This window comes from Amphiprion ocellaris, chromosome 12 (assembly GCF_022539595.1).
Source record: "Amphiprion ocellaris isolate individual 3 ecotype Okinawa chromosome 12, ASM2253959v1, whole genome shotgun sequence".
Taxonomy (NCBI): Eukaryota; Metazoa; Chordata; class Actinopteri; family Pomacentridae; genus Amphiprion; species Amphiprion ocellaris.
The window spans coordinates 28915623-28931903 of NC_072777.1; the positions used below are offsets into that span (position 1 = coordinate 28915623).

The 16281-nt window shown below is 40.4% G+C and overlaps 1 protein-coding gene across 1 annotated transcript; it reads right to left on the reverse strand.

Annotated features, from left to right (window-relative positions):
• Positions 1-3954: 3954 nt before the first annotated feature.
• dll4 (delta-like 4 (Drosophila)) lies at positions 3955-15980 on the reverse strand. The gene is made up of 11 exons (XM_023279483.3): positions 15524-15980; positions 15132-15392; positions 14707-14764; positions 13828-14091; positions 10073-10133; positions 8241-8371; positions 7902-8071; positions 7596-7815; positions 6393-7122; positions 6037-6145; positions 3955-5096 (listed from the first exon to the last, which is right to left on the reverse strand). The coding sequence occupies exons 1-11, from the start codon at positions 15575-15577 to the stop codon at positions 5091-5093; spliced, it is 2064 nt and encodes a 687-aa protein (XP_023135251.2). The 5' UTR covers positions 15578-15980; the 3' UTR covers positions 3955-5090.
• Positions 15981-16281: the final 301 nt, after the last annotated feature.

A 16281-nucleotide genomic window follows, 5' to 3' on the forward strand; every position in this document is an offset into this window, starting at 1 on the left:
TATTGAGGATTAAGTGGTGTATAGATAATGGATGGATGGATTATTGGATGGATGGATGATGAGAGCAAATGCTTTGTTTTTGGTGATTTAAAAAAAAGCATGCAGGATTAAGTGATTTTGATGAAAAGTCATGATTTGTGCTCAGATTTAGTTAATTTATCTGATGGAGCTGCATAATCACACATTATTAATTCTTGAACCATCAGAATGTTGAAAATCTGACATTTTTTTCTGTTTTTACAGTTTCTGGCTCTGATAAATGGTATCATTATGGTTCTTCAGAGGAATAAATTGCTATTTCTGATAATCGGTTGACCAGTTTCAATAATTTTTAACAAAAAACAGCCTAAATTCTATAATTTCAGCTTCTTAATGTGAATATTTTTTGTTTCTTCAGTGAACTGAATGTCTTTGGGTTGTGGACAAAACATTTGTCATCTTGGGTTTTGGGGATATGATTAAATTTCATGAAAAATACTATTGTGGATGTAAAAATGTCAACAACATCCCATTCAGTTAGAAGTAAATACAAGTCAACATGCAACATTTTTCCAAGTACCTACAGCTGTTACTAATACTGTGAAGAACATGGTTGATGTTTTGCTCCTTACAGTCTTGTTTCCTTACTTGTCTCCTGTGTGAACACTGCCTGCAGTTCAGCTGAAAACTCTCTTTTTGTCATGTGACTGTTGGTCAGAGCTGAATGAGAAATAGCTTTTCAGTTATGCAGAGAAGTTTTTTGTTGTTTAGTTTCTGGTTAGAACAATTGTTTTTCTGTATATGTAGCCCTGCGATAGACTGTTCAGTGTCCCGAACCTTCACCCTAAGTCAGCTGGGATAGACTCCAGCCCCCCTGTGACCCTAATGAGAGTTAAGCATTGTTTAGACGGATGGATGATTGGATGGATGGTTAGAGCAAATGCTTTGTTTTTGTTTATTTAAAAAAAAAAATGCATGTAGGATTAAGTGATTTTGATGAAAAGTCGTGATTTATGCTCAGATTTGGTTCATTTATCTGATGGAGCTGCACGTCACACATTATTGATTCTTCAACTATCAGAATGTTGAAAATCTGACAATTTTTTTCTGTTTTTACAGTTTCAGGCTTTGATAAATGGGGTCATTTTGGTTCTTTGGAGGAACAAATGACATTAATCGCTGCTAGTTTTGATAATCGGTTGACAAGTTTCAATAATTTTGAAGAAAGAAAATCTAAATTCTATAATTGCAGCTTCTTAATGTGAATGTTTTTTGTTTCTTCAGTAAACTGAATATCTTTGGGTTGTGGATAAAACATTTGTCATCTTGGGTTTTTGGGATATGACTGAATTTCACGAAAAATCCTGCTGTGGATGTAAAAATGTCATCAACATCCCATTCAGTTAGGAATTAATACAAATCAACTTGTTTTACTAATACTGTAAAAAAATGGTGATTCTGCATATAACTGATATTTTGCTGCTTTCATTTTCTATTTATTTCCATATTTGTCTCCTCTTTGCTATGTGCGAACACTGCCTGCAGTTCAGTCCAAAACTCTCTTTTTGTCTCTTTTAGCTGAATCAGAAACAGCTTTTCAGTTATGCAGAGAAGTGAGAATCTTTTTGTTTTTTAGTTTCTGGTTAGAGCAATTGTTTGTCTCTATGTGTAGCCCTGCGATACACTGGTGACCTGTCCAGAGTGTCCCCTACCTCCTCCCTAAGTCAGCAGGCCTAGGCTCCAGCCCCCCCATGACCCTAATGAGGATTAAGCATTGGATGGATGATTGGATGCATGGTGAGAGCAAATGCTTTGTTTTGGGTGCTTTTTATGAAAATAATGCATGAAGGATTAAGTGATTTTGATGAAAAGCCACAATTTATGCTCAGATTTGGTTAATTTACCTGGTGGAGCTGCATAATCACACATTAATTCTTCAACTATCAGAATGTTGAAAATCTGACTATTTTTTTTCTGTTTTTACAGTTTCTAGCTCTGATAAATGGTGTCATTTTGGTTCTTTGGAGGAATAAATTAAATTAGTCGCTGCTCTTTTTGATGATCGGTGGACCAGTTTCAAAAAATTTTAAGAAAAAAAAGTCAAAATTCTATAATTTCAGCTTCTTAATGTGATTTTTTTTTGTTTTCTTCAGTAAACTGATTATCTTTGGGTTGTGGACAAAACATTTGTCATCTTGGGTTTTTGGGAAATGACTGAATTTCATGAAAAATACTATTGTGGATGTAAAAATGTCAACAACATCCCATTCAGTTAGGAGTAAATACAAATCAACATGCAACATTTTTCCAAGTACCTACAGCTGTTACTAATACTGTAAAAAACATGGTTGATGTTTTGCTCCTTACATTCTTGTTTCCTTACTTGTCTCCTGTGTGAACACTGCCTGCAGTTCAACTGAAAACTCTCTTTTTGTCATGTGACTGCTGGTCAGAGCTGAATGAGAAATAGCTTTTCAGTTATGCAGAGAAGTGAGAAATTTTTAGTTTATCAGTTTCTGATTTGAGCAATTGTTTGTCTCTATATGTAGCTATGTGACATATAGGTGACCTCCAGGGTGTCCCCTGCCTGACCCCAGCGCCCCACGACCCTAATGAGGATTAAGCACTGTATAGATAAAGGATGGATGGTGAGAGCAAATGCTTTGTTTTTGGTGCTTTTTATGACAATAATGCATGAAGGATTAAGTGATTTTGATGAAAAATCCTGATTTCTGCTCAGATTTGGCAGATTTACCTAATTGAGCTGTAAATCACACATTATTGATTCTTCAACCATCAAAAAGTTGAAAATCTGACATTTTTTTCCATTTTTACAGTTTCTAGCTCTGATAAATGGTATCATTTTGGTTCTTAGGAGGAATAAGTTAATCACTGCTATTTTTGATAATCCATTGATCAGTTTGAAAAATTTTTAAGAAAAAAAGTCTAAATTCTATAACTGCAGCTTCTTAATGTGAATATTTTTTGTTTCTTCAGGAAACTGTATATCTTTGGGTTGTGGACAAAACATTTGTCATCTTGGGTTTGTGGGAAATGACTGAATTTCATGAAAAATACTACTGTGGATGTAAAAATGTCAACAACATTCCATTCAGTTAGGAGTAAATACAAGTCAACATGCAAGTTGCAAGAACCTGCAGTTCAACTGAAAACTCTCTTTTTGTCATGTGACTGTTGGTCAGAGCTGAATGAGAAATAGCTTTTCAGTTATGCAGAGAAGTGAGAATTTTTTGTTGTTTAGTTTCTGGTTAGAACAATTGTTTTTCTGTATATGTAGCCCTGCGATAGACTGTTCAGTGTCCTGAACCTTCACCCTAAGTCAGCTGGGATAGACTCCAGCCCCCCTGTGACCCTAATGAGAGTTAAGCATTGTTTAGACGGATGGATGATTGGATGGATGGTTAGAGCAAATGCTTTGTTTTTGTTTATTTTTTTTTTTAATAATGCATGTAGGATTAAGTGATTTTGATGAAAAATCACGATTTATGCTCATATTTGGCTGATTTACCTAATTGAGCTGCACATCGCACATTATTGATTCTTCAACCATCAGAAAGTTGAAAATGACAATTTTTTCAGTTTTTACAGTTTCTAGCTCTGATAAATGTGTCATTTTGGTTCTTTGAAGGAATTAATTAATCACTACTACTTTTGATAATCGGTTGATCAGTTTCAATAATTTTGAAGAAAGAAAGTCTAAATTCTATAATTGCAGCTTCTTATTGTGAATGTTTTTTGGTTTCGTCAGTAAACTAAAATATATCCTTGGGTTGTGGACAAAACATTTGTTATCTTGGGTTTTGGGAAACGGCTGAATTTCATATTCAGAAAACCTGTTGTGGATGTAAAAGTTCAACAACATCCCATTGAATTACGAATAAATACAAGACGCATGTAATCATCATTTGTAGTCATTTACCTCAAAAATAATCATCTCTTCCATTTACTGACAAACAGTTTTCAATGACGTTTTATTCTTCAGAAGTTTGGTCCTTATAAATATGCATTATATACAAAATAATATTATAAAAACATATAAAGAGCAGTGTGTCATATTTAAATTAAACTCTGGAAATAATCATTTAAAAAAAATTACATTATTGGTTCTGTACTTTTTGAAATTTATTATAGGCAGGCAGTGGTGTGACAGTCTTTTCTCCTTGTTTCGAGTCTCTTTGTGTTTCTCAGTTGGGTTGCATAAAAAACACTTATTTCTTTTTCTCCACTTTGCTTCCTTTCTCTTGGATCTTGCTGGCACTGCACTGACTGTTGCGCTCCTGTGGTTTTCCTCCTCAGATCCCTGTTGATTAAAATTTTTTCCTTTTTGTTTTCGTAGTGCAAATGATCCAAGAACAGACAAGGGCACAAATTTCAAACCCCCTCTTTCTTCTCTTTTTCTTTTTTGTTTAAGGCTTCTAGTGAATTTGGGCTGCATACAATCTCCACCCTTTGCATCGACGAGTCCACAACCGGTCGCTTCCACGTGATTGACGGCTGAAGACTGGTTTCAGACATTCATAACTCTCAGCGTTGGTGAGGTTGGATTGTGACAGCGGGTGAGTTCACTCATCTCGACCCTGAGTCTTGCATAGCAGGCGAAGCTGGCAGGAGTGAGTGTGGGTTGGGGGAGATTTGGAGGGGTTCAAATCTTAGGCACCTTTTTATTTTTACTGATTGGTTGGCTGTCAGAGTCATGATTATCGCACAAGGCCGGGTCAGATACAAGGGGCAAAGATCCGCCTTCATCTCCTTCCACTGTCCAGGATGGCCCAGATTATAAATTAATATTTCAGTCTCTTCACACCTTGTGTCGTCAGTCTGTTTGTCCATTGTCACAACTGAGAGAGGTCCTTCACTGTACAGGTTTTGCATACAAACACTTGGTCAACATAAAGTTTCTGTTCTGTTTTTAATGTCTGTAGGGCAGTAGGTTTCCTGCACTCTCCAGTTCTCAAGTGTTCCAGAGCAGCAGTGAACATCGAAAACGATCTCCAGTCTCTTCTCAGCATTTGTAAACAATCCAGAATATTAGATTCTGCCTCGATTGTGTCCTTTTTTCCTCGTTCCCCTGCCTTCTGACCCCTCACAGTTTATACCTGGGGGACAAAAACAGCAAGAATTTAGTAAAAACACAGTGATATTCCAGTCTTTTTTACCTTGTTAACATATCCATATGGTGTTTTTTTATATGCTAGAAGACAAATCGTGAACAACGTAAGCAGCCATGACGGCTGTGGATTTCCATCTTGAAGCTGCAGTGCAGCAATAACAGAAACACAGACTCAGACTTTCAGGGTTTAATATGTAATAAACCTAAAGAACCAGTCATCAGTCTGCAGGATAGCACTTCCTGTATCATTATTCTTTGGCAGTATTGGTTTCTGGTTTGAACATGTGCAGCTAAATTACTTCTGTGAGCTGGTGTGCAGAGCTGCAGCGAGTGATGGAGGAGTGGGTGGAAATAGAGCCATTTTACGCAGTAAGGGATCGTTTTCATAGGAAAAAATACTTCTAAATATGCACCTTTAATACACCAAGATGAGTTCTTACGGGTTAAAACAACATCCTAACAACCGGAAATAGATTTAAATGAAGCAAAAACTGCAAAATAATCCAAAAGTAAGAGGAGAAAAAAAAGTCTCTGAAGTGTTTCCACTTGAGCTGTTTGAGCTGTTACAGCTCACACGCTTTCCTGTTATATTTAACTTGGAAATAAACATCTGAAAAATTCCACAAAGCGGTAAAACATTGCACCTTTGAGACCGAGCAGAGCCAAACATGTGTGAGGAATCATTATTAGCTCAGGTCATCATATGGCCAAGATAAAGAACAGCCAGGATAATTTACAGAAAACCAATAATGCACATGAATGGGCCTTTCCCAGCTCAGCCTTTCTACAGACAGCATCATCTCCTGTCATAAACGCTGCTGCTCTAATGAGGGATGGCACACTGGGGACCAGCTAATGCATTTCAAATGGAGGATTTAGGGAAATGCTGATGAAGATGTGATTTTTTATATATTTTTTTGGCTTACCTCAGTCGCTATGACGCACTCCCTCCTCTCCTCTGCTATAACAAATACCGACTGGTACATGGAGTCTCTCGAGGAACATATCGTAGATATCCTACACTCTGGCTTTTCACTGCAAAACACAAATCACACTTTGTGTTAATGTAAACTAGAAGCACATGGTGGAGCTGTGCTTTAGGAGTGTGGCCATGCAGTGAGGCAGCAACTGGTTAATGCACATAAGCTCTGGAAATGAAGAACAATGTAGGTTTCCAACTCTGTAAATAGCAACTGTAGGTTTCAAACTTGCACTTTTGTATAAACACAATAAATTCTAATAGGCATTTTCTTGCAGTAGTGAAATCTTTGGTTGGTCTCACCTGTACATTCTACTCAAGGGCATTTTATCTTCTAAACACTTGTCGTAAATAAGACTTTTATCCTCTTGCGACTTTTCATCCTTGAACTCTTTGGAGTTGTATGAGTCCAAATGATAGTTTTTATGGATAAAGTTTGATTTCTCAGAGTCGCAGTCGACCTCCAGGCTGATTTTCTGGTTGGTGTTTTTCAGCTGCGACGCCGGGATCAGGTTATCCCTCTGAACGTTGGACAAGTTGTTCATAGTCTCTGTTTCGCCCCGCTGCCTCTGGGCCTGCCGGTGGATGTGTCTCAGCGCTAAGCCCACCATGCACAGCAGCACCAGCAGCGCCACCAGCCCCACCGCCAGCGACACTGCCGCCCACTGGAAGCCGTCCTGACTGTCGGTGCTCTCCTCCGAGGTGACGGTTTCGAAGAAGTCACATCGAGGTCCGGTGAAGCCGAAGGGGCAGATGCAGGTGGCGGGCGGCTTCCCTGGGCCGCCGCCTCCGGTGCAGAGACCCCCGTTGAGGCAGGGCCGGAGGGAGCACTCGTCCAGGATTCTGTCACAGTTTCGCCCACCGTATCCCGCAGGACAGGTGCAGGTGTAGTCGTTGATCCGGTCCTGGCAGGTGCCTCCGTTCAGGCAAGGGTTACCGGCGCATTCGTTGATGTTGATTTCGCAGCGCTGGCCGGTAAATCCTGCACGGCAGCTGCACACGCGCATGCCGCCGTGGATCAAACACAGGCCACCTACGGGGAGAAGAGGAGGACAATGAGCGTCAACAAATGTGGATTTCGAAAGAATCCAGAATGAGAAACATTTCGACATCAAGGCATTTCAAAATCAGAAGCAACCTGATCCCCTTAAACCCTCCCACGAGGCCCTTTCGGTTCACACATCGCCACGAAATCCGCAGTGCGACCGCAGCATTGTTCTCCCAGCACAGAACAATCCCAGAACCCTCCGTGTTTACAAGAAGACAGAAATTGAACTGCGCTGGATATTTGTCCCCTTTCATCAACAACCGCAGCGAGCTGTGGTGACATTTACAGGCTGCTGCTCTGAGCTGCCCAGTGTTTACACGGAGGACAATAGACACCAAGTTCCCACCAATTCCTGTTGTTCCACTCGGCTTCCAGTTGCAGGAATTTTGAGGTGGGGGGGAGACAGAGCAAGGGGAAGTTCAGAAAGCGGGGGGGCAAAGAGGGGAGGAAGACGCTACCATTAGCGCAGGGAAGCGACGTGCACTTGTCCACTCTCTTCTCGCAGTTGAGTCCGGTGTAGCCGCGGGGACACTCGCACATGTAGCTGCGGCCATTGTCCTTCTCCTGGCATTTGCCGCTGTGGAAGCAGGGCGAGTCGGCGCAGGTCAGCAGGCTGTGCTCGCAGTGGGAGCCCTCGAAGCCCTGAGGACATGTGCACATGTAGCCGCTCTCCAGGTTCTTGAAGAAAAAAGCAGAAAAATGAGTCGGCGAATCACAAAAAAAACAACAACACAGAAATCAACAGGTATCGGAGTCAAACTTACTGTGCAGATGCCTCCATTCCTGCAGGGGTTGCTGTCGCACTCCTGCATCTCCAGCTCGCAGTTGACGCCTGTGAAACCTGGCAGGCAGGTGCAGGTGTAGCTCCCCTGGCCGGTGTTCATGCAGGTGGCACCGTTGACGCAGGGATGGTGGTGGGTGCAGAAGTTCAGGTCTGTGGGGGGAAAACAGAGGCGAGTCACCGTCTGCCCCGGAGGTGCGCCGGAAAAAAAACTTCAAAGGAAAGCTAATTTACTAATGCTTTCAAGTTAATTCAAATGAAAACAGTGTGCCGGTAATATGAGAGGATGTTCTAAAAAGGAACAGCAAGTTGTGTGGTGTACCTTGGTCACATAATAGGCCTCCCCAGCCCTCCTGGCAGTTGCACTGCCACGGCAGCTGGCAGGTACCGTGCTTACAGGCCGGGTACTTCCTGCATTCATCGCAGAAGGTGCCCTGCCAACCGTCTCGGCAGCTGAAAAATGACAAATATGTTCCATAAATATTCACTTTCTCCCCCGAATGCAGTTTATAATAACACAACTGAACAAGGCACCGAAAACTGATTAATTTCTTAATTTTAATTTCTGTTTAACAGCAGAAATCTCTGTTATGGATTAACTGCCTATTATTTTAAGTCAGTGATGGATAATGCAACACAGGATTAATAGCTCCTGTACAGTGGGAGGAACAATTATTTTAATTGTTGTTTGTTATTCTATAGATTAAGGGATTATTTGCTGGGTCAGTAAAATATCCCAGAAAAACTGTGAAAAATGGTGATCATTGTTTCACAAAACCCAAGATGACAAATGTTTTGCTCACAAACCAAACATATCCAGTTTACTGTCTCACAGGAGGAAAGAAAACCAGAAAATATTCACATTAACATGCTGGAATCTGATCATTTAGACTTTTTTCTTAAAAAAAAAAAAAAAAAAATACTCAAATGATTATTTGATTATGTGAATAGTTGGCCCTTGTTGTATCTACTGTTTTTCCTCTTTTTTCTCAGCATTTACTTGGTCATTTATGTATTTCTTCACTGTATTCGCCTTCAGAAACTGTATTTTTAACTTTTTCTCACCTCATATTTGAATTGCACCATCCTTGATGTGTTAGCGATAAAGTTCACCTGATACTTATGCCAATAAATCTTGCAATGGTAATATAAAGTCGTGCATAAAACTGGCAGTTATGTTTTTTCAAAACCTTATTGAATCTCTGAAAGTCATTTTTTAAATATAATCAACATTCTTATGTGGTGTACAATCATATAATCATTGTCTACACTGCAGAAAACAGAAATGCGGCAGCTAAAGGATAAGTGGAAGCCAGCGTTGGGGGTCTAACTGATCAAGAAGGTATGTAGAATAAAGATTAATTAGGATAATATAATAAAACAAATGCAAAATATTGCTTTAAAGATGTTTAACTGCAATTTTCTTTGTTTCTCATGAATGTCTGCAGCCTGCATTGTAATTTATGTTGGTCTTAGTCAAACCTGAAGCAAAAGATGATGTTTGATGAAGCTGTGAAGTCGCAAAGGATCATGGGAGTTGCTGTATTCCCTGCCATTTCACCCAGGTAATGCAATAAAGTAATTTCATTCTAGCAAAATAGCTGCAAAATGCACCGTACTGCTATTAAAATGACTGATTTCTCTGAGATTGATTATGCAAGTCCACGAGTCAGCATATATATATATATCTCTGCTGTAGTTGTTTTTTGGGTTTTTTAATTTCGAAATGTTGCATATTATACCTAGAAGGAACATTTTTTTGCCTAGTTTGCAAAGACGTGGGAGCAGTTTCACTGTGTTTGGTATCTAAAGGGTTTATCCTCAATGTGGGTCAGTTTCAGCAGGGAGAATGATGGATTTGTGTCTAAATCAAGAGGAAAATAAAATTTCTCACAGCGAGTGGGTGAGAGTGTGAGTGAATGAGACAGAGCAGTGACAGGAGGAAACATGGGAAGCAGAGAAGTCAGTGAGTGATTTGTTGATTTAGTGAATTTCAGCTTCTCTTCATGAATCATATGGATGGAAGGAAAGCTGAATCTGTAGGAGTTTGGGATGCTGAAATTGAAGTTTAGGGAAACAACCAGTCTCACTCATTGTTTCTTTACGCGTTTCTTCTTGCACATTTTTCAACACTTGGTAATTAATAATACTTACACACACTCTCCAGGTCTGGAGCAGTTTCCATTCCTCTCGCTGCAGCCCTCCAGACAGATTGCTGCAAAAAAAGACAAAGATACAGTAAGTAAAACCCTGATTCCCCATCAGGTGATCTTCTCTAATCAACACCAACACAGCAGAGCAGCATGTTTTTCTGCAACATCTGTCCCACCACAAACAATGGCAGGCATCAACATAAATGACTCAAGTTGGCTGCAAATAAACTACTCAGCTGTTATACACATAAATGTGCTTGTGAAATAGTAAAGTGCTCCATATTCATTCATTCATGCATTAATTAAACCTTTATTTAAACTCCTGATATGACACTGTCTGATATAAATTTGTTTCTTTGCAGAACATAATGCAGAAAAAGATGCTTGATGTCATTTTGAAAAGGTGTCCTGTGTCCTGACGGTGATGCAGAGTCAAACAGTGTCTTCATGGTAAGTTGATAACTATGTTTACTGGAAAGTTAATAGAAAAACGACCCCACTATTTTTCCTTACTGAATTTCTTACTGGCTAAAAATCGGTACTGGCATCAGCCCCAATAACGCGCAATCATTGAATTGTGCATCCCTATTCTGGTACATTTTGCATGTCATTTCTACATTTTTTAAGCTCTTCACATGTCATTTTAAGGCATAAAAATAATTGGTGAGATGGTTGATATTAAGGTAAAATCAAGGACAATAACACACTACTTAATAAACAATGTTATTCTCTAGCTATGGTGAAACTTCAACATTAAAATAACCCACATATTTAATGTGTACACAAATAACTAAGATTATACTGTACAAAAACAGTTTCTACCTGTAGTTTTTAAAAATAATTTACAGTTATTTTACAAAATTTCCTCTTGTAAAATAACATTTATTTACATGTTAACCCTAAAAAAACAGCCCAAAACTGTAATGCCATGTACATGTTGGCTGGAATAAAAGATGCAAAAACTGTAGATGCATAATATCCAGATCAAAAATGTATGTTTACAGATAGGAAATTTGTTCTTCTACAGCCTGCATTTAAATCAGCTAAAAATAAAACTATTTTGCAGGCATTTGCCATTATTTTTCAAAGCTTTTACAGTTTTTGAACGTTACAGTATTCCACAGCTTTCTACACTATTTTTTAGGTACTTTTACTACTGATTTTTAAAATTTGATTATATATTTTTTTTACAGTGCACATACAATAGCTCTACTGCTCTTTAGTTTTTTTTTTTTTAGTTCTAGTGTCCCACTTAGTTTGAAGCACAACTGCTGCGTGCATGAGACATTTTGAGGATTTCTAAGGCTACCGGAGGCTCGTTTGTCTGGAAATAGCCTCTCTGTTGATGTACAAGAGGCCTCGGAGCGGCTCAACTTTCCTGCAGCCTTCAGAGGATCTAAAGGTGTCCAGCTGTCCTGCCGTTTGTCCGTGTGTCGGTCCGCCGTGGGCTGCGGACACATGAGAATAGATGCTGCTGTGTGTAGCGGACAGCTGTCTCTCTTCTGTCTGTTCTGTCTGCCCTGTTTGTTCTGCCTCTTACAGGCTGTTCTGTCTGTCTTGTCTGTTCAGTCTGTTCTTACGTCTCTCTTCTGTCTCTATTGTTGTTTCCACCGCTGCCATGTTTGCAGCTGCCACTGCCTTGCGCCCAACAATGGAGGAGGGAGGAGGAGGAGGAGGTGGGGGGCCATCGGTGGCGCGTGGCGGATAATAATGCTGCGATTAACCTTGGTGCCTGCAGCCTCCCGCGCATGCACCCCTCCTCTCTCCCTCCTACCGGATTATGTTACCGGTGGGCGGGCACTCACAGTCGGTGCCGTGCAGCATGAACGAGCAAAAACACCTGATTTCACTAGACTCACACCTGTGTGACGTCATCACGCAGCCTCATGTTCGTGTCAGCTAGGGATAATTAGCTTCATTCTGACTCAGATTCAGATCTAAACTTCTCAATGGGAGTTTTTATAGATTTAAACTGAGCTACTACAAGCCGCATGTAAAGTTCTGAGCATCGCACTGTAAAAAAAATTGTTTTTTTAAAAGCAGTTGCAACTGCAATTATTTGAACAATTTACTGTTATTTTACAGAATTTACCTGTTTTGTTAAATTACCAACACCCTCAAGTATAATCAGAAAATATTACACATTGACTGCAAAAAAGAAACGGTTACTGTATTTAAAACTGCTAAAAATATCTATATTCAATATTTAAGTATCCTGCTGGTTTTGTGCACCATTTTTTCCTCTTTTGCATCTTTTTTATGTGACCAGTAAATTACACTGTTTACCATACTGTATTTCAATCAGCTAAAATGGCCCAAACTGTACATAATGCCAACAAAAATCAGAATTTTTTAACTTAAAAAAAATTGTGATTCCTTTAGTTTCTTTTTTTTTGCAGTTTTTGAACATTACAGTATTCCAACATTTTTAATGTATTTTTTCTAGCACCCTTGCTACCAGATTTTTCCTGTTTTGTTAAATTACAGATCTATCATTTTCAATATTTTTAATAATAATTTATTTATTTTAAACTGTGTTACTGTAAAATGAAATTTGTTGTTTTTCAAACTTCCAAAATACTACATTTTACACTTATTTGCTGTTATTTTCACTGGTTTTACGGTTTTCTTATCGTATTTCTTTGTTTTTACAGATTTTTTTTGTTGTTTTTACAGTGCAGACACCTAATTTTTGGGATTTATGCACCAATTTCTTCCTTTTTTACATCAATTTATTGTGGCTGTCACTTAATTTTGTACAGGAAAACATAACATTCAAGCACAGTGAATAGGGGATCATTTTCCTAAATCAATCCTTTGCTTCTGTCATATTTTTGGGTTTATATCCCTGCATTCTCCTGAAATCTACATCTCTGCCTTCAAACCTTCCAAAGCCTCTCCCTTGCCCAGGGCTTGTCTGCATGTGAGCGTGTGACAGAGAGAGAAAAGTGGAAATTATGGTGTCTGAAAGATGCTCAATCTATCTTTCTCATGTATATTTTCTGTAGTCACCGACGATTGATGCGTCTGTAATTGCAACACGTGAGCCCATCTGGTTAGAATTTGGCGCCACAGTCAAAATAGCTACATGCCAATTTCTCTTTCACCGCCAAGTGACATGGATGACAGATCCGCCGTCACCCGTGTGGTCACATATCCAGCACGTGGTAACTATTACGACTCTCATGGTGCCTCCTTCCAATCTACTCTTTGATTAATTTGTTTTGGTGAAAGGGGGCCCTTATTGGTATTGTGGCGCCAAATGGCACCGGGCCTCCTCACAGCCTCGTTCAGAGCCGTCCAAAATCATCACGAGTGCGGGTCCATGGTTTGGCCGAGTGAGTTTGAACGAGTATAATGTGCCTGTTGTCATGCTAAGCCGTCTGTCCCCAAACCCACAACCAATTACACGTCAGAATTACATGATTACAAACTATGTGAGGCTTTGAGAAATGCATTCGGCACCAAAATTGCCGATCAGACCTGCCAGATATCATCAAGTCTAGTTATAGCCCTCAACATCCTGCAACTTTAGCATCCTGCATCTTAATAAGAACTGATGTCTGACTTGTAAAAGCAGCAAAAAGCTTCATTGACAGACAACCTCGTGCAGGAGTGGAGACTTTTCAGTGCGTCAGGGTACAAAAAGTTGGTTTGAGGTAAAGACTTTCCACTAAATCAAACTTTAAACAGACTTTGAGGCCAAAAACAGAGCAGAAAGTGAACCAGCCAGGTGTGAAAATGCAGGTTTCTTACGTTCTTCGCAGTATTTCCCCTTCCAGCCTGGCAGGCAGGATAACTGCCCATCTCTGGTGCAGGTGTAGTGGCCAAATCGGTCATCCCTGGGCGTGCACTTTTTGGAGCAACTTTCCCCGTAGTAGCTTTCGTTGCAGATGAACCTGTACGAGTATCTCAGCTCTGTCTGCTTTCCGGTCTGAGTATCCTGAGACCAGTCGGTTCCGACGCCCATCTGTCTCTGGATGGCGAAAAAGCCAATCAGAAAGTCTGGGTTGCTGGTGTCTGGAAGGAGGAACAAGAACAAAAGAGGAAGTCAGGATTAATGCAAAAGATAATTCTGGTTTTATGGTCAAAAAGTGCGTCGTAAATGGGTTCAAAAGTCATCCACTTTCTCTTTAATAAGCCTTCCCCTGCACCAAGCTGCATCCCTTATCAAATCCCATACAGCTTAGATGAAAGATAAACTCAGGTTGAAATTTCCTCTTTTCTTTCCGTCAGCAAAAACATTCCCAGGCCCAGTCCCCTCTTCCAAAGGGCGGAACAGAGCAAGGTGTAAAATACAGGAAGATGTAGTCAGGGGTTTTTGGCAGTCGCTGTGTATTCTCACCAAAGCCCACAGCTCGTTCCCACGCCAAAAATAAACCAGAGGAAGTTCAATTGTATTGGGTATAAGAATGAAAAAGGTGTTCTGAAGTTCATAACAAAGGAATGAATAGGCGTGAAAATTGCCTGAAATTATGAACAATTAGCAGGAGATGGAGAAAAAAAAGATGAGGAGCTGCTTTTAACAGCCTGAAATTTTTACAGTTTTTTCCTTTTTAAAATATGCTTTGTAGAGTCTCATGTGTTAAATGTACAGACATAGCTCCCTCCTGTGGTTAAAAACATTGCACTTACCTACAGGTAGATTTCCATAAGGTGAATGCCAGGCTTCAATAATTAATGAAAATGACCCCTGAGGAGGAAACACATGCAGTTAATTAATATAATCAGCACTTTAGGCTGCATTTTAAACAGAATATTTGAATTTTTGGAGAATATCTGGCAGGTTTCTGGTATATTTAAGAGGCTGCTGATCGTAGAGAAGGAGGAATTTTAATTTTGAGATTGTAAATAGGTGTTAGATATCACTGCATGGCCTTCAGGAACGACGTAGCAGCAGCCCAGTGTTTGTCTGCACAGCATTACCTAACGGTATGGATTAGATGAGCTGACCAATAACCGATGCGCTCCCAAAATGCATAGCAGTACCCCACTGAAAACAACATAATAGGCGGCGGGGGATGTGATAAAAACAGAGAAAAGTGGATCCACGCCCTTACCGGCCAGCCAAAGTTGAAGGGTATCTGAATGGGTCTCGGTAAAGTGCCCCTGTCCTTGGCGCTGAAAGAGTTTGTCCCCAGCACTGGTGTCATTGTACTTCCAAAGATGCAGTCACCTGGCGAGACCACAGCCTGATAGTTCTTCAAGCAAATTCTAAAATAAGTCCTGCAGTTGGGTTTGCACGCGTTCCCGTTTGCCAGCAAACCTTTGTGATTTTTAAATTCGTGGAGGTCAAGCTCAAAAACTCCGGATCCGAAAACCTAAAAAGAGAAGGAAATATTATTTAAGAAAGCGTCGTTACATTTATCTTACTCTGTGTAGGGGGGAAAAAATCTCCAATCTCCAAGTGTTTTCGCAGGACCACCGGGGAGATGGATATCCTCCCTCATACCTGTGATATCAACGTGGTGCTGAATGCGATGGTAAAGGTGAACCAGGCTGCCATCCTTCTCGTTTCTCCAGGGCAGCCGCGTCACCAGTCAACAACGCAGCTTCTTATTCCGAAGTATTTACACCGAGGTAAACACAAGGTGCTGGGAGAAAAAAAATCTCTAAAACACAAATAAATCCTCCACTCCAGGGGACTTCTCAGTAGCTCCTTGTTGCTGTGCGTCAAAAGCGTCCAAAGGAAGCGGTTTCCAATCTCCAAGTTTATCCAAAAGGTGAGGGAAGATCAATATCCACAGCCGTGCGTCTCTCTGTCAGCAGGCGTCCTCTCCTCGCATGGTACTGTACTCCACAACGTTGCCTCCGCTGAGTGTGTGCGGCTCAGAGCTTGTTTTGGTGCTGAACTCGGTGCGTCAGTGCGCCACGGATGTTCATCACTCGTCTTATTACTAGTGAATGAACCGTGGTGTGTCTCCTCCCAGATATATAGACTCACACTGCGCTGCTCATTACATAAACTGTCACTCAGCCGCCTGGCACCGCCCTCTTTACATATTCAACCCCCTTCCCTTCCACCCCAACAACAATTATCCAGATTTAATACCCACTGGCACTGACATGACTGACCACCGTGGATACTGGGCGATTATTAACAAGACCCAAACATCTGTTGACTTATTTTTAGCGCACAATATGCCGGACGCACATACACACATTACGCACGGGAGAAAGGACAATGTAGGGGAGCCGAAACTTCGAGAA